General features: G+C 43.9%; 1 protein-coding gene across 1 annotated transcript in view; it reads right to left on the bottom strand.

The window, feature by feature from the left end:
* PRTG (protogenin) overlaps window positions 1-13,227 on the bottom strand; it is a 77,305-nt gene extending 64,078 nt beyond the window's left edge. Inside the window, exons 1-2 of the mRNA XM_065733766.1 lie at window positions 13,158-13,227; window positions 12,195-12,497 (exon numbers count right to left, since the gene is read on the bottom strand). Coding sequence (XP_065589838.1) covers window positions 12,195-12,497; window positions 13,158-13,227 — 373 coding nt within the window. The remainder of the gene's footprint in view (window positions 1-12,194; window positions 12,498-13,157) is intronic.
* Between the last annotated feature and the right edge of the window lie 6,761 nt (window positions 13,228-19,988).

Below are 19,988 nucleotides of genomic sequence, written 5' to 3'. Positions count from 1 at the left end.
AGTTTTATCTCTTGCACACTGTATGAATACTTACCTTTTCTAGTGTTTAGTATATCTAAGAATTCAAAACACTAGAAAACATAATTATTGCTAGGAACAAGGTTCAAACTCTTAAAGAGAAAATGAAAAAAAAAAAAAAAACTTCACCAACTGGAGGGAACAACATCCACAAAACCTCTACTATTGAGACCAAACCCCATACTCAATTACATCTCCACATATTAAACAAATGAAACATTAATTTTGATAATATACTGTGTGGTGCATCAGAATACAGCTCAGATACACCAGCTGTATGAACCACTGTGCATGAAGCACTGAAGATCTGTATTATATATTTGTGTATATAAATTGCATATGTTGCATATAGTTCAGTCATGATAAAATTGAGCTGCCCTCCCAGTAAGACTGCTGAACTAACAAAAGCAGTATAAATTCTCAGTCTCTACTGAAGATCAATGGTAAATCTGCTTGCAAACTGTGGTCTACAGGGTTGTTTGCATAAATGAGCATGGAAAAGAAGGTTAAGGGGAAAAAAAAAGGAAAAGAAACGGTCAAATGCTCATTCATGCTTTTGGGGAAGGCAAAGGGGAAGGTTTCACCCTTGTAATTCAGGACACATCATGTACAAAGTTTCTCTCTCCTCAGGCAGTAAGACAGAGTCATGCCAGAACTCCCATAGAATATTTCCAGTTAACATCAATTTGCCGGATGTCACAGACAAGTTTAATGAACAGAATGATAGATGTCTGACAACAGCTTCATATAGTCGATGAATTCTCCTTACAAAGAGCATACACAATGCACAGCTCAGCCTGAGGCACTTTTTACAGTTATCAGATGTTTACTAGAATGTTGGTGTAGATAGTGAAATGGTAATTTAACCATTTACCCTGGTTAATCTGCTGATAAATTACCCAAGTGATTATTAAAGACTGCACTAGCAAGAAAAAAGAAAAAAATATTTAGAACTCTCCTTCAGATTCTGAGAGCTTAAGTTCAATTCTAAATCTTCTTTGAAAACATTAGGGCTTATTTGGTAACTTTCAGTTGTAACAAAACGTAGAATAAAAAACAGTATCATGTAACACCGAGTCCTTTATATTGTATATTGTAAAGGCTATCCAAACAGCTCTTTCTTAATCACAATTATTATCTGATTTTAAAATGACAGCGAGATCACTTGAGACAAGATATTATACTTCTGTCCAATCATTTTTGCCTCATCTAAATTTGGGGTCAAAACTGACCTCAAAGTATCTTATGACACTTCCCTCCTCTGCCACAGCTGTGAAAATAAGCTCCACTGGAAAACAGTGTCTCCTTCCAGCTACCAGACAGGAATAAGGAGGAGGGCTGGTGTTACTAGAAGCAGTTTTGCAAGTCCAAAACAATATCACAGCATATTTGTGACATTCAATTTACTAAAAAAAAAAAAAAAAAGAAAGAAAAAAAAAAAAAAAGGAAAGCAAAAGCAGCCTGTGCCTGACAGGAGAACTAGGAAAGGGTGAGGACACCAGAAAGGACACAAATGCAGGGAAAATTTTGAATATTAGACAGACAAACAAAGAAATGAAGAGCTTTTCTATTTGATACTTTCTCCTCTCCAGGCTATTTTTAGGTGTGCAGGAAGTGAGTGCCTCACCATGCAACTCAAAAGAACTGACAGTCCGCTCTGTAACCGCTTGATAGATTTGTAATGGTTCTGGTGTGAGAAAGGGTGGCTGACCATCACTATTTCATATGAGACATTAATGCTGCAGAGGTTGAGGGGATATAGAAAAGCAGGTTATTTTTCCAATCCTATGCCAGTGTTTTTTCTTTAACCTGACAAGGCTAAATGTATATAAGAACTCAAAACTTCAGCTGGATGATTCGGAGAGTTATTTGGAGCAATGCAAGCCTTCAGAAGTAAGAAGTGTGCATCAGGATGCGTATAGATGAGCTATTACATGTGTGTAAAAATTACACCAATCAATTAAGAATCTGGCATTTTTTCTTTTATAATTCTATCAGTTTGCCAAGGATACCAAAAGGACACTTGGGGTTTGCACAAGATAATGAAATGAGAACAAAGAAAGTAATTAATCAACACGAACAAGGATCTTGTATGAAGACACTATCAAAAAATGTTAAAAAACCACTACAGAGCTGCCACCGTTTACAGCATCTCCCTGAGTTTCTTACATTCAGGCACCAATGTATAAAAGATGCACATCTTTACAAGCTGAAAAGAGTTAGTTTAACTGCCCCCTAGCTATCTATTAAAGAACACCAAATTATGCTTTCAAGTGCTTGCAGTAATTTGTGTACCCCTTATCAGTGGCGAATCTGGTGATTTCAAAACCATATTCTGATACTAGTGAACCAGGAAAGTTTTACTGCTTTGCAATCAGCATACCACTCAGCACAGCCTGTAATTAGACATAAATTCTCTTCTCTAAAATAAAAAAATTAAATCATGATTCAGAAAGGCATGCGAATCTAGGGCAGAACTGTAAACTTACACAGAATGGAATCTGTCACACACTCTAACATCTACTTTAGCATGGGCTTGGCAAAGACAATTCCTATCTGAATTCTGATTTGAGGAACAGGAATGTTTTGAGATAAAACCCATCCTACCATCATTCCCATCACACTGGCTACTACGAAAAAAGTCTTCTGAAGATTATATAGATGAGAAGACATATTTAAGACCCTCTTTTGTAGTTAGATTTGTGCTTTTTGCAACAGATTTCATTCCTAATTCAGAAACAGCAAACATTTTATTTCTCACTGCTCAGGGAGAATTTCAATAGGGCTCTAAAAGAAGTCATCACTTTCAAACACAATTCTTACTGGACTGGAGATACAACTCATTCATTAGAATTCTACAACTGAAAAAAATGGTAAAATACAAGTCAAAGTGCAACTGTAAAGTCTTGCGAGGAAGAGCTGTGATGGTCATTTTCATCTACAGAAGTGATCTCTATTTTTTTTCTCTTTAATACTGACTTAACTGAGCAGATGACTTATCTCTATTTTATTCTGCAGCAATTTATCTTAAAAGTAACCATACCTTAGTGTCTCCTGAGCTAATCAAATGCATGGCTTCCACATTTGCAGATTACTTATCATTTTTGCACATTCCTTTGCAAAAAAAGTACCCTTACCTCCACCACTTGCTCTCTGGATTTTCAATGTTCTAAGGTTGGGGTTGTTGTTTTTTATTTTTAATATTGTCTGGTTTTTGTGTGTGTTTTGTTTTTATTTTGTTCCTTTTTTTTATTTTACTTTATTTATGTACAAAGCAATTTCTATATATATGTTATACAAGGTCAAATTAGATTACTCAGTTGTTTCACATACACACTCATTAGTTTAAACCAATGTCTAGACTCAGAGACAGGAAGAAATATCCCATGTGAAAACTGAAGTTGTGTTTGTTTTCTAATACTATTTCTCAAGATCACGTGACAAATTTTCATCAAAATTAACTCCCTACAATGACAGAGATTTAGGATATGAGTAGCTCAGGTAGCATCCTTGTGCCCTCATGCTCCTTCCCACTATTAACAGTCTTAGTGAAGGACAGGTTTCCAGAAAGAGCAGGGCTACAACACAGTGCATTCAAAGTTCTGCACCACATCCTTATCTCTAAATTAGCGAGATGCAGATTTGAAGGCTGGACTGTTCAGTGGATAAGGAATCAGTTGGATCTTTGCAATCAGAGAGTTGCTGCAAATCGCTCTATGCCCAGGCTGGGGCCAGTCATGAGAGGTGTTCCCCCGGGTCTTGGGACTGGTGCTCTTGAACACCTTTATCAGTGACACAGACAGTGGGATCAAGTGCACCCTCAGCAAGTTTGCTGATGACACCAAGCTGAGCGGTGCAGTTGACACAACAGAAGGAAGGGATGCCATCCAGATGGATGTGGACATGCTTGAAAAGTGGGCACAAGAGAACCTAATGAGGTGTTGTGCTTGTGTCAAGGCAATCCCAGATAGGAGTACAGACAGAGAGAAGAACTCACTGAGAGCAGGCCTGCACAGAAGGAGTTGAGTGTCCTGATATATGAAAATCTGGACATGATCCAGCAATGTGCTCTTGCAGCCTGGAAGGCCAACTGTATCTTGGGCTGCATCGAGAGGAGTGGCCAGCAGGGAGAGGTAGGTAACTGTCCTAGTCTACTCTGCCCTAGTGAGGGCCCATCTGGAGTAAAGCATCAAAGCCTGGAGTACCCAGCACAGGAAGGATACAGACCTGCTGAAATGGGTCCAGAGGAAGGACACAAAGATGATCAGAGGGCTGCAGCACCTCTCCTGTGTAGAAAGGTTGAGGGATTTGGGCTTGTTTAGCTTGGAGAAGAGAAAGATCCAGGGAAATCTCACTGTGACACTGCAGTACTTGAAGGGAGCTTAAAAGTAGGAGGGGGACGAACTTTCCACGTGGTCTGATAGTGACAGGACAATGTGGAATTGATTTAAACTAAAAGAGGGGAGATTCAGGTTAGATGTTAAGAATAAATTCTTCACTCGGAGGGTGGTGAAGCAGTGGAACAGGCTGCTTAAAGATGTGGGTGCCCTATCCCTGGAGACATTCAAGGCCAGGTTTGTATTTCCTCAAAGCACTGTATACCAGCAGAAACAACAACTCCATAAGATCATTTTCAAACAACGTATAGGAATATATGTGTATTCTTACTAATTATTCAGGGGAGGAAATCAGTTTATACAAATGTAAACCCAAGAACTAAGGCTCCCAGAGACCAAATTGCTCCACTCCATGCCAAGTTTCTCCCTCCCCAATCCTTAAGTCACTCATTCCTTGTAACTCTCCCAGAGATGGTAAAATAGTATCTCGGTATTTTGTTACTTTTGCCTCAAATTGATGATTAAATTCTAGTAACAGTTCTGGACATAAAGTTTTTTGTCAACACTCTTATGACTCTCATAACATGTTCATTCTCAGTATTTCATTTCTCATGTTGCACTCTAGTGTTCTGATATGACTGCAACAATGAAATGTCCGAGCCAGAAGTGAACATAACTTCTTCAGCAGCTTAGCTACTGAGAAACCTACAGAGTTTTCTCATCAGCCAATTGTAACAGGAATTTTAAAAGTTGTTTAGTGTTAACAGTGGCACCGACAAAGACACTACATCATGTCATTTGAGGGGTTAAGGTAATGAGAAGAACCTAAGTGAGCTTCCCAAGCCCAAATCAGACCTATGTGCACCTGGGAGCAGGTGGGAATGATATCTAGATGGCTCTTTCCCTGGACTGCAGATGAACTGATGTATCAGAAACCTCCTCTCAGAAGTCCAACAGAGACAAGCAATTGAGAAATAAGCTTTCTGGAACAGGGCCTTGACACGAAGAATATATTATCCAGAAGTCACTTTGTTGTTTTTTCACATTTGCAAATGTTCACATTGATATCACATAGCAAAGATTTCCCTTCTCAAGAAGACCAAATTCTATTTCATTGAAAAAATTGCTATGAAAAATTTCAATGAAAAATTTCTATTTTTCATTGAAAAATTAAGAGCTATGAAATATCAAGTTAAAAAAAAATCTCTTTCTTTCTGTCTATCTATCTGCCTGGTATGACTTATTTACATTTTCCTGTAGCGCACAAAGAAAGCCATTTCCCTCCAAATCTTTTTACCTACAGAGAAAACAACACAGAAGAGAAGGTTGTAATTTCATTACACAAATCACAGCTAAACCAGTCATTTCATAACCATCTCCTTTCTACGTCTGCTGTATCTACATCAGTAAAAAGGTAACAATTTTATCCATACCAAAAAAATAAAAACGTTTTACTAGAGACATAGGAAGACTACCCAATGGATTTCTAACTGCTCAGAACAGACACTTTACTTTGATTCTGTTCTCCACTAATTCAATTGTTGAGACAATCAACTTAAAAATGTAGACACTGTTTAAAATGCTGCTGCTTAAAAGCTAAGTAGAGGTTGACCCTGGTAACTAATGTCGACCATACAACCCACACTTGCTCAACAAAATGTGGAGATTTGACATTGTTGATTACTTTTTCACTTAGGTGGTGATTACCAGTTATAAAGACTGGAAGTAATCAATCCCAATTTAACAGCTGGGCCTATTGATGGAACAAAAAAAAAAAACAAAAAAAAAAAAACAATGCAAAACTCAACAAAAGATAATGTTCACAATTTTGGATGTAAGACTTAGAAATACATGAAATTATGAGGAAAACACTCAAAAACAAAACACAAATTTGTCCAACAATGAAAACAACCGCATTTCTGTAGGAAAAAGCTTAGTAACTTATAAATTCTTCCTCCAAGATTCTCTTTTGTCATTGTCTTAAGTTGTTCTGCACACCATCAATAGCCACAGCTGTTAAATTGTGAAGACGTGACAACAAGTCTCTAGGCAAACAACTGCTCAGAGTGAGATCCTTTTCTTGAGGATAATCAGAGCTGGCTGACAAAAGGGGGCCTTACTGAATGCCCTTTCAACAATTTCTACACCAAGAAATGCAGAAAGAGAGGGAGGGGGAAGAAGGGGGTGTCAGGGAAGAGCACCATCCTGCAAGAACAGAACAGCATCTTTTGCTGCAGTAGGAATCTCAATAGTTCACTACATGCATCACACACAGAACTTGTACCAGGTAAGAATCGCAGCTCTAGTCACAGCTCTGAACAACTTCTGGTATGGTGCCATTTTTTCCTTTAACATTTCTCCTACAGGAGAAGGTTTTAAAAGCTATAGAGACCACCACCAATAAGACTGATCACTCTTTTAAAAAGCAAGTTGGTAGGAACCTTAGACATTATAAAGTGAAACTGATAAAAGCCAGTAAAAAACAAACAAACAAACAAAAACATAAAGGCTCTGGTCATATTAGCTCAGAAGAAAAGCAAGGGCAAAAGATGGCTCAATTTGGTATTGCTTGACAAATCTGAAACTAAAGTATTGAGAAATCCCTTGAAAAGCCTACTTCTCTAGCATAAAACAAACGTGCATATGTGTTAAGGACAGATTCATACATTCTTTTATCCTGGCAATGATATAAAAGCACAAGCTTTAGTTGGAAGAAGAGTTTTAACAAGTGCAGATCAGTTACTGCTGGAAGAATGGGTAGAGAGGAGAAAGGTAAGTAGTGGTTATCTCTTAAAGGAAGTTGACAACTTCTTCTGTACATTTGTTTTAGAAGCTCAGCTCAAAAAGATATTTGGGAGAGTTCTGCAAGAAAATTCTAGAGGGAAAGGTGTTAACATGGAAAACACTTTTATTTTTTTATTTTTAATTTCTTCGGTGTATCTCAATTTAAGAACAAAAATCTTGTTACTCTTCTTCACTGTCAACAATCAGCATTCCAACTGAGAGATTAAACATCTCCCTCCTGCCTTAAGGAATTGAACACTAGGAATTAATACTGGAATTAAGCACACCAAAGAACAACCACATTCACTCTCAGCTTAGGAATCAAGGTTCTCTTACCAGGACACTCAAATCAACTAATCAAAACCAATAGCAATAAGGCAGTACTTGTAAAAAAAACAAAAACAAGAGCTTCCTCAAAGTGCCTGTAACCATGCTAGTCCTAAAGCATTAAGACTTGCTATCTCTTTCAATATAAAACCATTCCCCACACCAGCCATTTGCTACTTCATTCCCCATCAGTGAAAAAACCACTTGTGCCCTTCTGCCCCCACCCTCAATGGAGAACTTTCTTTCTGTGTTACTACTGAACAAAAATAAACATACCTGTGAACTGTATAAAAATTTGGAGGATACATCAAATGACAGATCCCATACAAAATAAAATGTGTATTGTGTTAGACCACAGCTGTTAACCCCCTTATTTAAGGTAAGATGCTAAATGAACTTTAAAAAAGTAACAGCAGAAAGGCTGTTAACATTTCTGCCTATGTTCACATTCTATAAAGGACACAGTTTGATAAACATTTATTTTTGTGGCAATCTAATTTTCAATAGCCTTCTGTCTCCACCAAGCCTCTCCCCTCCACATCACTCCTCTCAGTTACACCAGTAGAACCAATGCGAGTGACTCCATGACACACCACATCCGGGAACCCATTTGGGTTAAAAAACATTTTATTTTAATTCTATTATTTTAACCCTCACCAAGTCCCTGTCCTGTTAGCCACACATGTAGCCATGCCCACACAAGGAAGGGCACAATGCAGAAGTGGGAACAAGCAGCTGGAACAAGCATGGTTTACTGCTAAGAAAGCATGATTGCCACAGTAGAGGATAAAGCTCAGTGGGAGGCACTCTTAAGTAATCAAATATTTAAAAGCAGAGGACGAGATGTAGGATATGAAAACATAAACATTACCAATTATTGACATTGCAATGGGACCAGAAGTCACATCACTGCCCCAGCAGGTAAGCAAAAGCACAAACTCTCCACAAAGTAGTCTGCTACGTGCACTAGGCCAAATATTTCAGACCATAAAATAATGTAGGAATATTCCTCGCAGCTCTGTGTATTCCATCCATCCAAGACTCCAGTTCCCACTTGTTGTGAAAAGGAAATAAACAATACATATTCTGTCCAATCTCTGCTCAAAGCCTGTGTTACTAGCTTCAAAACATGATTCCTCCTTCTCCTTTTTTTCTTAGTGTTACCTCATTGGAAGTCTAAAATATAGACAGTGTTCATCAACCGAGGTTAAACTTTTATTCATAATTTAAAATGCAGGGATATAGAAATCTCACTTGATTTTTAGCTGATTCAAAGTTGTACCAAAAGTGCTTGGGATTTCTCCACGTTCTACATTTCTTTTATATTCTAGTTAGACAGAGCTCTCCCAGTCACTGTGGCTGCAATAAGATGAATTTTGAGCAAGTCATTTACTCTTCACTGTTAGCATTTCACCCCCACATGGTGCCTCACAAAGAGCTACACAGGAACCTCCCTCTCTCCCCCCGGTGTCAATCAGCCAGCTTTGGAAGCAACTACAAGCATGTACTGAAACGTGTATTTATTTTTACCTAAGCGATACCTCAGCTCCACAGCTTCCTTCAAAAGAGTAGGGGGATCTTACCGAAAAAAAAAAAAAAAGGCAAAAAAAACCCCCTAAATTAGTCAAATTCTTTTGTGCATGGATGAACAACAGGAAAGCAAAGCCTTGGGGCCTCTGGGGAGGAACCCTGTCCCTGCAGACCTACTCTGATGTGCTCAGGAGATAAGGCTCCATAGTGACACTTAAGGAAAGGCCTGCTCACATTTGAATTTCTGCATTCCTCAAGAACAATTCATGGCAATCACTAACTTTGCAGAGGAGCTACATGAAAGCACTGGCCAATGAATGAGGGTCATCTGCTCTTTATCACAAGGGTAAACCTCATCCTGGCCAGTTTCTAACCTTTTAACCCTGTGAATTCTTAATTTGCACATGAATAATGGAATTCTTGCCAAGAGTGCAACCTTCAGCTTCCAGTTCCTAACTTTAGAAATCAAGACCTGATCTCCTTGTGTGTTCAAATCTTAAACTCTTGGACAGATTAAAGTTATTGGTTTCCAAATGCAACACTAAACATTACAATTCCGAAGCAAAAGATAAGCTTACTGGCAAAAGCTCTGACCAGGCAGAGTAAAAGAACATCCTCGCACCCTGCTGCTACCACAGACTAAAGAGAGCATTTGCTTTTCTCCTCCAAAGAAAGAATGCCCATTTAATGCCTATTCTCCACCTTTTTAATATGTACGGTTCCTTCCATACCCTGTCCACGAGGTAATTTGCTTTTGCAGCGACTAACAACTGCCACTAAAGACATCTACAAGCCTAAAAAAAAAAAAAACCCACAAGACTTGAAATTTCATTCACTTAAAACTTCTGAAAAGTTCAGCCAAGTCATGACAGCCAGCAGAACCACTGTAAAAACGAGATATAAAACTAATTTTGCATGATACCAACGGCAATTATACCAAATTTGCCTTATTTGCATTTGACAGTAAGGATGCAACATTCTGAAGCAGAGCAGATTGGAATATGACCGAAAGGAACAAACTGCTGCATAGGATAATTTCATGTTTGGTCACTAGTTAACTACTTAATCTTTAAGTCAGCAACAGCTACTGGGATCATTGTGGATCCTCTCTCTTCATGTTTTCTCCATCACCCATAAGCATTCCAAGAAAAAAAGGAAACCTTCTGAAACAGCCTCAGGAAAGAAAAAAAAAAAGCTACAAGAGTATTACTATGATACACTAATACCTACAGAGCTCTACACTGCTCCAGAAGTTCTCTGGCATCAAGAACACAGTGCTCAGCCTACAACAGCTCAGATTTAAAACGATGCTAACTTTTCCTCAGTTTTACATACAGAATCTGTTATCTACTGCTTTGCTTTATACTTAAAATATAAGATTCCTACCCTCTCAAGAACAGCTTTATTCAGTCTGTTTGGTGCTGACGATCTGAAACGTAATGATGTGAATGTAAACATCAACATCAATTTTTTTATTTACCATTTAATCAAAAGTATCCAAAAACTGCAGAGTCTATTAATCCTGTATGTGAATAAGATACAGGATACAAAGAAATAAATAGACAGTTTTTAAAAACTTAAGATTTCACAGCCTCTTGTAGCATGAGAAAAATCAGCTATCTTGGAGCCACCTGCTTCCAGGCTGGTTTCCAAGTGCCCGAAGCTCTGGCTCACTGAAGAAAGTATTTCACACCTTCCTGTGATATCTTACTGTTAGTTTTTGTAATCCCTTCAGAAGTACAGAAGAAAAAAAATACAGATGTTAAGAAAAGCCTGAATGTTAACATGAGTATCATGTACCAACTGTATTAACTAGTTTCAGATTGAATTTGATAAACTTGTAATTTACAACTAATGTCTAGTTTTCCACAAAGGTATCGGTGCCACAGTTTAGTGCAACTTGCCACTAAGAACAGGGTTGAAGAGGTCAAAGGAAGCCTTTTCCTATTAGATTAAGTTCACCAGTTAAGTCCTATTAGTGAGGGAACATGAGAAGACTACATAAACTGTGTACTCTCTGTGTTATACTTTCTTTGAAATGACTCCAGCCTACTGGCAAAGCTCTGCACTGTCATGGGAAAGGCCTGGCATTCAGTTTGCAGTGCACAACTCTTTTACCATACGTTAAAATATGGTTAGAAAACGGAGGCAAGCACATGCTCAGGGTCAGATTGTTAAGACTATAAAAGCACACTTACATGCAACTATTCCTCTCCCCATTCATCCAGCATAAGGGCCTGGAGTGCCCTACAATTGTGATTCTTGCTTCCCTAGTGGCACTGCGTAACAGGCCCTTATCACTGGTGCCAGAGTACCCTGCAGTATCTCCAAAAGGGACAGTACCTGTGTCTGCTTGGCTGAACATACTCCTCACAGAATCATTTAAGTTGGAAAAGACCTCCAAGATCATCTAGTCCAACCATCCACCTACCAACACCATCTGCTAACCCATATCCCTAAGTACCATATTTCATTATATATATCCCTAAGTACCATATTTCATTTTCACCATATCATTCAGTGGTTCTTGAATGACTCCAGGGACAGCGACTTCACCACCTCCCTGGTCAGCTTGTGCCAGGGCCTGACCACATTTCCAGAGGAGTTCGTCCTAATACCCAGCCTGAACCTCCCCTGGTGCAACTTGAGGCCATTCCCTCTCATCTTATCTATTGGAACAGCAAGGAATTGGTAAATCAGTCTTCACAGAGATCTTGAAAACTGTTCCGCTCCCTCCCATCTCAAAGATGGGCAACTCTATTATCATCCTGCTCTGGCCCCAAGATATCCCTAAGACTGCTCAGCTTAACATCAAGCTATTAAGCAAGGAAAAGAAAAAAGATTGGTTTTATAGATAACCCTGGTGAAGCTTCAAGAACAGCACTTGAGAAACAAGACCCAGAACTTCTGTAGCAGGGTGGCCGCATGCCAGCAAAGCTCTGCACTGCAGCTTGCACAACACAAGGCACCACATCCACGAGATCCCACACGTGGCTGTTCCTCCCTGTCCAGGCCAGGGACTGCAAAGGGCCGTGACAAGTTTTGCTCATAATATTTACACATTTAAGAAGAAACAAACCTTCTGCAGAATTCCTCCTTTCAAGCACACAAACATCAAAGCAGTAAGTTGCTTTGCACCGTTGAGCAGCTTTAGCCACAGACTCGGGAGCAGGTTAACAAACAAGAGCCAGAACTTACTTGCTAGTGTAAGGTGACTTTTTTGACTGAGAATGGCTCCGTACTTGTTCAGAGCCAAGCACTGGTAAAATCCTTCATCAGACTGCTCTCCTTTCCTTCCTTCCACCTCACTGATGTACAAAGAGCCATTGGATAAGGTGTAGATCCTTTCATTTTCAGACACTTTGCCTCCGTTTTTCAGCCACGTAATCGTGATAGGTGCTTCGCCACGGGCCTGGCAGTCTAACAGCACCGCATCCTTCCTGGAGGCAGTCACATCTTGAGGCTCTCTCACAAAAAACAGTTCACTAAAGCACCACACTCCTGAGGGAGAGAAAAAGACGTCGGCCGTAAGGAGGGATGCGCTGGTGCTGAGCTCAGAGGCGAGCTGGGAGCAGCACGAGGTGCAGCTTACTAATAATGACTGCGAGGAACTCGTGCCCCTGCAGCTGCACCCAAGGGCCCTCGGGGGAGATGGGCGCTATGGGTTTGGGTCGCTGCCGCAGCCGAGCCCGGCGCTCAGCCCTAATGCAGGGGCTGAAGCACAGGTGTCAGCTTCGTTTTGCCGGTACAGCTCGGGGCAGCGCGCTCGCTAATTTTACAAGCCTGTCAAATGAGCTGGAGCGGGGCGAGTCGTAAAAGGTTAATTTTACAAGAAGTCCTCGGCGGAACCCTCTGGGGCTGATCGCCGGACCCCCGACGGCTCTCCCACCCTCGGCCCCTCGCGCGCGCGCCCCGCATACAGCCGCGCACCGCCCGCCCCGCGGCTCGCGAGCGCCCCCTGCCGGCGGGGCTCCGCTCCGCGCTGCACCGCCCGCCCCGTCGTGGCGCGGCGCGAACAAAGCGGGGCCGCGCTCGCGCTCCGTCTCCCGCTCCGTCTCCCGCTCCCGGTCCCGCGCGGGCGCCGATGTCGGATAAACAGAACCACGTGCGGCGGAGCGGAGCGGACAATGGGGCGGCGGCGGCGGGCGCGTGTGGACTCACCTGGCATCGGGAGGAGCAGCGCCCCGAGCAGCGCCCGGAGCAGCGCCATGCAGCGGGACGCGGCTGGCATGCCCCGCCGGCCGCCGCGAGAGAGCGGTCAGCGGCCGAGGGGAGGAGACAGGGGGCGGACGGAGCGGCCACGGCGCGCCCGTCCCGGCCCTACTCTCCGCATCCCGTCTCCATTGGCCTTCGGGGAGGAGAGGGGGATAGGGGCAGGGCCGGGCGGCCGGGGGGAGGGCCGGGCTGGACGGGGCGGGCTGCGGCGGACAATGCCCCCGGGGCGGGGAAGGCTCGGCCGGGCGGGGGGCAGGAGCCGGCCCGCGCACGAGGGGCGGTGGAAGGGGTGGGGGGGAGCTGGCGCCATCTGGGCCGCCTCCAGCGACCCCCGCCCCGCCGGACCCCGCGGGCGGTGCTCCGCTCGGGCCGCGCCGTGCGGTGACGCTCCCCATCCCCCCGCAGCCTTCCGAAACCGGGCCGAGAGCGGGGACCGGCGTCATTTGCAAGCGGGCCGGGCACAGGTGCAGTGCCGCCCGGTTCGGCAGAGCAGCACGCGGTCCGGGAGCGCGTCCCTCCCCCAGCCCGGGCCGATCGCAGCCGCCCGACGGCTGTCGTCAAATCAAACGCTGCTGCTAAGTGTTTAAGCTCTCGGCTTCACGCGTGATCTTACCCCGCGCTGGCAGCTGGTTTGGAAACGGGGGCTCTAAGCTCTTTTTTTTTTTGGTCTGTTCGGTGTTATCGTTTCTAATGTTACCCTGTAGGGAAGGCATCTTCTTACTCAGCAGATTTGCCCCCTGTTTGCATTCATTGTGAGAGCTGCTGACGGCAGGGACGGGCAGTTTGTATTGCTGTTTGTACTGCTTTGTGTTCCTGCCAGCGCTGCAAAGCTCCCAGGAGCCGGCAGCCAAACTCTGTCCTGCTGCTGCATCATCACCGGGCTACGGCCTCAGCTCCTGACTCTGCTAAAAGCCACCAACGGACCGGCAGGGCTGTACAAACACGGTGCAACCCATAGTTCACCTCCATCCCCTTTCTCATTCGTCAAAAATACATGAGCAGAGGATTTCAACTTCTCTGATCTTAGCATGAGCTTTCAGGAAAGGTAATTAGGAAAAACGGCCTTTGCATGCAAATCACAGCTACCCAAGAGGTGTTGTTTCACAGGGGCAGTTTCACACTCACTTTGCACGGCAGAATGACACATCCATCATTTTGGTGTCCAAATAGGAGCAGATACAGCACCAGGAGCCAGGGTTGGGCCTGGTCCTTTGGAAACTTCCTCAGTGTTTTACTTTGTCTAGTCACAAAATAACATGAACTACAAAAAGTTAAATAAATAAATGAACATTTATTAGAGCTCAAAAATAACCTGAATTGCTTATGAACAAAGTTCAGTGTTGCCTGTGGTGAACTCACACCTGCCTGCAGACCATCCCATTATTTGTACTTTCTCCTACACAACTTGAATTCAAGATTTGCTGGAAGACAAACACACCCAGTGGGGAAGTTTGAGGTCTGCAGGTCCACAGTTAACCTCTTCCAGCATCTGCAGGGTACCCCAGGACACGCTCTGCTGCTGCATGGCTGCTGTGCTCATTGCTGCACTGGGTCCAGGGAGAGCAAATAACATGGGAGTAAATGGTTAGTCACAAGAACAAAAACATTCAATGTACTTTTGTCTGTAATTTCCCCTTCTGACAGTATCTTAAGTGAGGTATTATCTTTGAACTGTGTGGGATTCACTTCCTCAGAAGTTAATGAGCATTAAGCACAGCCCGATGCTCCAGGTATTGCACCTCACAGCACTGCTGGAGCGAGGAACTGTGCAAAACTACTGGGGTGTCAGATGGAACACTTCCTAATAATGCTAGTAAAACGTGGAAATGAAATTCAACATTTCTGCAATTCTTCTTGCTCAATTTGAATTAACGATATTAAGAACATTCTATAGCTGAGGCATTTAAGGTTGCCTAAAAGTAAACAAATGGAGAAAATCAGTGTCCTTGAGATAGTCTGATGGAGCACCACATGTTTATGCTGTGATACAAGAATTCAGCCGTTTTCCATGCGTAACTCCCAAATATTTATCAGCGGGCTTCACTTGCCGTATGGATTTCCCATTACTGCAGATGTAATCTGAGACGCGGTTCTGATCTGTTCCGAGGTGATGTATTGCTTCCAGCCATCGGCCCTGCGCGTCCTTCCCGAGCAGCAGAGCAGTGCCCCCAGGCAGGGGGTCAGGGCCCCGTGGAAGACTTTTTGGCCAGGCCTGGGGGCACCGCTCTCACTGGGGCTGAGTGGGACCCCCCAGCAAACACCGACCTGAAGGAATTACAGAGAAACAGAGTGGCACGGCTGCCCAGCTCAGAGCGCAGTCCCACTGCTGGAGGGGGGCAAATATGCTTTCTGGAAGGGAGCAGAGGGAGAGCAGAGCTGTGAGCCCAGTCGTGGGCTCCTCCATTCACTGCCACATCCTGCTGCTGTGCTGACACTGCTTTGCTGTCTCCCTGGACCGTGCTGTGCCAGCAGGAGGTTCTGGCTCATGACATCAAATGCAGTATATGTTTAAAATGGATCAGCAAAGAATAGTGCATCCCTTCAGAGCACGCATTGTGCCCATGTCTGGGCAGCTGCAAGCAACACCAATATTTCCATCTTCATATTCCTCTTGAGCAAACCAAATAAATTCCATACTAGAATAAAGCAATGCTGTATCCAGATCAGCATAAACTCTCCCTGCCTCATTCGTCAGATGTTTTTATCTTAACACATTTTCCAGTAATTAATTGCCTTAGAGATGGTGCAGACTTGAGATAACATATCTAAATTCATATTTCACCACTGGCTGATAAACCCACTGAGACAGTTTAAAGGCACTGCCAGCCATAACTTTGTCAAATCCACCATGTTAGTAAGTATGGAGCCAATAAACACAATTAACTCCTTGGCTAACAGCCTCACAGAATTGTTATCTTGAGAAAGGCACAATGACAGCCCGGAGGGTGCAAGATAATGCCAGCCAGCACAAACAAATCCATGCCTACTTTGCTCCAGGGCAGCAGTTTTTCTCCTCTAAACAACGCAGATTTTTTCACTTGTCTTGAGCTTTATTTTTGGCATTTGTGAGAAATTATGAAAAACTTCCCTAATTCTTCATCTCTTTCCAGGTCCATATATGCTCTCTCTCCAATATTTAAGTCTGTAACTGAGATGCACACATCTTTCAAAGCAGTAACATCTTGTAATAACTCAGCAGTGGACTCCTCAATGCCTTCAGACCAGGGCCTGATCTTACTATTGTAAGAGCTCTCTTTATAGTGCTCCCAACAGCTGGAATAACAACATGCAGCTTGTGAATTACCTGGCTTACCTTATGCTGCACTTCACCCTCAGCCTCAGACAGTTCATACATATCCTGAAAGATTTCAAATATCAGACTGACATGAACTGATCCAGCTCGAGTCTTCGTTCCAGCATTCTGGGTGCATGACTGATTATCTGGGGCTGGAAAGTCCAGAATTTTGGTCATGTTATGAGCCAGAAAGGAGAGACAGGGACTTTCCAATAGTCAACAAAGTCCCATGACTGTGATGCTTATAGGCTTTGTCTGAAGTGCTGCCAGCATCTCTAGAATGAAAGCAAACAGGCAGAACTCTTCACTGGGATGGCATGTAACAGCCTCAGGAAAAGGAAAGAAAATGAAAATTCACCTGGAACCTTGGTGAACTCCATATTTTCAAGATCTCTGCAGCCACAGCAAGGCACAGATCCAAGTGAAGGGTGGAGAATGTTGTTTCCTTCCGGGTTGGAGCAAGTTTTTTGTAGTTGTAAACCATTTACATTGCTTGCAGTTTGAACCAGATAATAGCTCACTATGGCTGTGGTCAGTTTTGCACCGAGCAGTTCAGCTCAGCTTTCATTTCACTTCAGAAACCTGAGAAGAAGGAATAAGCACAGTGTTGGCTGAATCATACTGGTACTCTGGGAAAAGCCATCACAGCAGCACTAACAGTGTTTGGCCTGGACACAACACCCGAACGCTGTGGCCCAAATCTCATTTTAAACCAACATACAAACACCAAAACCATCAAATCTCCTGGCCCCGTTGATCTCAGCCTGCATATTCAACCCTTCCCCACTGCCATGTCCTGGCTTGCAATGTGGCTGTAGCCAGAGGCACACAGGACAGAGGATGGCACAGCCACCTTGATAGCTGCCACTATATGGGAACTGAAGACATCTCTCGTGGCAGCCTGAGAGCAATGGTAATTGCCAGGGCCCTATTAACTGCAGAATTACAGCAATTTGCACTGTCTCAGCTCTGCCTGCACCTGGTTGAGTCCTCAAAACCCAGCTGATGGCAACCACATCTGCAGTGCTGCTGGTGCAGCGTTACTCCTGCTACAGAAGGAGTTACTACCCTTCTGCTTACAGAAACGCCTTTCTTCTTTACAGTTCTTTCTCTGAGCGTTTTTGATCTGGTGTCACTAGAGGCAAGCTTGGCCACTTGCTTGTTTCTCACGCCAAACTCTTGATCCAATTACAACTGTATTCACAGATTTACAATATGTTAAGCCAGCTCCATTAAGACTTACCATACAAATGTTTGCTTTCAGCACATTTGGTCACTTAGTAGTTTCTTGCTTCATTCTGAACCCACATACAGTTACTATCTCAGCTGCCTTCTCAAAGGACATTCACTCCTTCCAGGAGCAGTTGGGCAAACACACCTTGGGCTGAGCCCTTGGGATGCTAATGAACTTTCTCTCCAGGGAGCCTTCCTGTACAGGAAAAGCACACCTTGTTGACAAAGGGATTTTAACACAGGTCTCGTATGGTTTTAAACCAACAAACACCAAAGTGGAAGAAACCCAATTATTTGCTACACCAGTCTTCTTTTTTTTTCTTCCATCCACCTTCTCCAACACCAATCTGCTGGCTCAAATCAAGGGGTGTGCCTTGGCCACGTTGCTTCATGGTGCTCTGGAGGCTGGTCTGGTCACACCAGAGCAAAGATGGGCTCTGCCATGAGTTTGGGCAGGCAAGGAGGACCTCTTGATGCTTTTAACACACCACACAGCCATAGCTGCATAGACAGGAGGGCTAACCTTATCCCAGGTGCACTCTTCCCCTTACACACAGTGCAGAGCTCTAACTGTGGCATTTGGGAGTAGTGCACCTCCATGCTTCTTCTTCCCAGCTCTCACAGCAGAACCAATGCTGCCCTGCCTGCAGCGAGCTCCTCCAGACACCTGACCTAACAGAAAACTCATTTTTTCTCCTGTTAGGACTTGTTTCCTCCTGGTTTATCCCCCTCTCATAGCACAAAATGAACACAAAATCAGGAAAGATTGCACCATGCTGCTGAAGGCACAGCCATAGCACAGGGCAGCAGCTATAGAGTTGGTGCGCTGAAGTACATGGAATAACTTCAATAGTGGTTTATGCATACATGGCCATTGCAGGGAAGAACAGGAACAGCCAGCAGGTGGAGAGCTGCCCCATATCTTGCATTTGTAATGTGTATATTTTTAATTGGCTCAGAACGGTCTCCTCCCTCAACAATTTCTCCAACAAATATAAAGTCAGAATCCTGAAAATACTGAAGTACTGCGCTATGATGTTATCTTCTATAAATCAAAACACACAGGGTCAACAACATAAGCTTCAGACTGGGAATAAATGGGCAGAAAGAGAATATCTCCTAGGTTACCACTTTCTGTGTTTGAATCTACAAAGGAATCTCTGAAACCTTTGAGGCAGAGGCAGCTTTTTGTCAGCGTCTTTTTCGCTTAGCATGACAACCCACTGTTCCGCAGCTGTTTGTTTAGCAACAAGCATGAAATATGGTCTCTTTTCATCCCCGTATAAGTTACCTTCACTCCACTGTTACAACAGGAAACACGCAAATCATTTGTCTTTTTTCCCTCTCTATGTTTGCAATCAGGAAACAATTACTGGAAATAAAATAAACAAAAAACAAAGCAAGCCAGAGGCCAACTATCAATCACCGAGCGTACCTCACTACAGGTACCTACTCATTTTTGCTGTGAAAGGCTGCAGCTCTTTTCTTTGTCTTTGCATTCTCAGCTGTCTTTCCTCTTATCTACAATTTATTCCGAGGAACTACTAAAAAGGATTGGAGGAGGCTTCCTGCTGCTCCTGTCCCACTTCATCTCCCGCAGACATAAGGGATTGCTGGTCAAGGAGAGGCCACTTGGCCCGCGCAGCCTGTGCCCCGCCGCTTTATCTCCCCGCTGCCAGCGCAGCTCCCTCGGTGCACTGCCCTGTCACGGGAGAGCGATCGCCTCTCAGGAGTGTGAAGATAAACAGATTGGGAGCCTTCAAGGCATGTTCCCAGCACCTCCTCCCCCTCACAAGCAAGCAGGCTCGTCCTACGAGTGCCCCTGTGCACAATGTGGCTCTGGGGATGGAGACCGAGATGCTTGGAGGGCCACATGAAGCTGTGACTTGCGGCAGAATGGCTTCAGCAAGAATTCGGGCCAGACCGCTAAAGGCAACACCTGGGTGCAAGGAGGGAGCGAGGGGGCTGGGCTGAGGGGAGCCAAAAGCTGGGCAGCACAGGGGGTTGTAATTTTGATGCTGAAATGACCTCCTCCATCAGCTGCAGCCACGGGCATTTTACCTCAGCTGGGCTGCTGGAATCACTCAGGAGCACATGGGGCTTCCCATTGTTTGGAGGCCTGGAAGAGCTTTCTGCCCAGCACAGCAGGGGAGCCAAGGGCAGCAGGCAGGGGCTGAGGCACAGGGGATGCAGAGCAGCCCACACCATTCACCCAGGGCGCTGCCTGGTCCTGCCAGTGGGTGTTGAAG

The sequence above is a fragment of the Cyrtonyx montezumae genome, unplaced genomic scaffold, assembly GCF_038088225.1.
Source record: "Cyrtonyx montezumae isolate F1298 unplaced genomic scaffold, pur_monq_1.0 scaffold_17, whole genome shotgun sequence".
Taxonomy (NCBI): Eukaryota; Metazoa; Chordata; class Aves; order Galliformes; family Odontophoridae; genus Cyrtonyx; species Cyrtonyx montezumae.
Note: the sequence above shows the minus strand (reverse complement) of the source record. Positions and strands in the feature narration are given on the sequence as shown.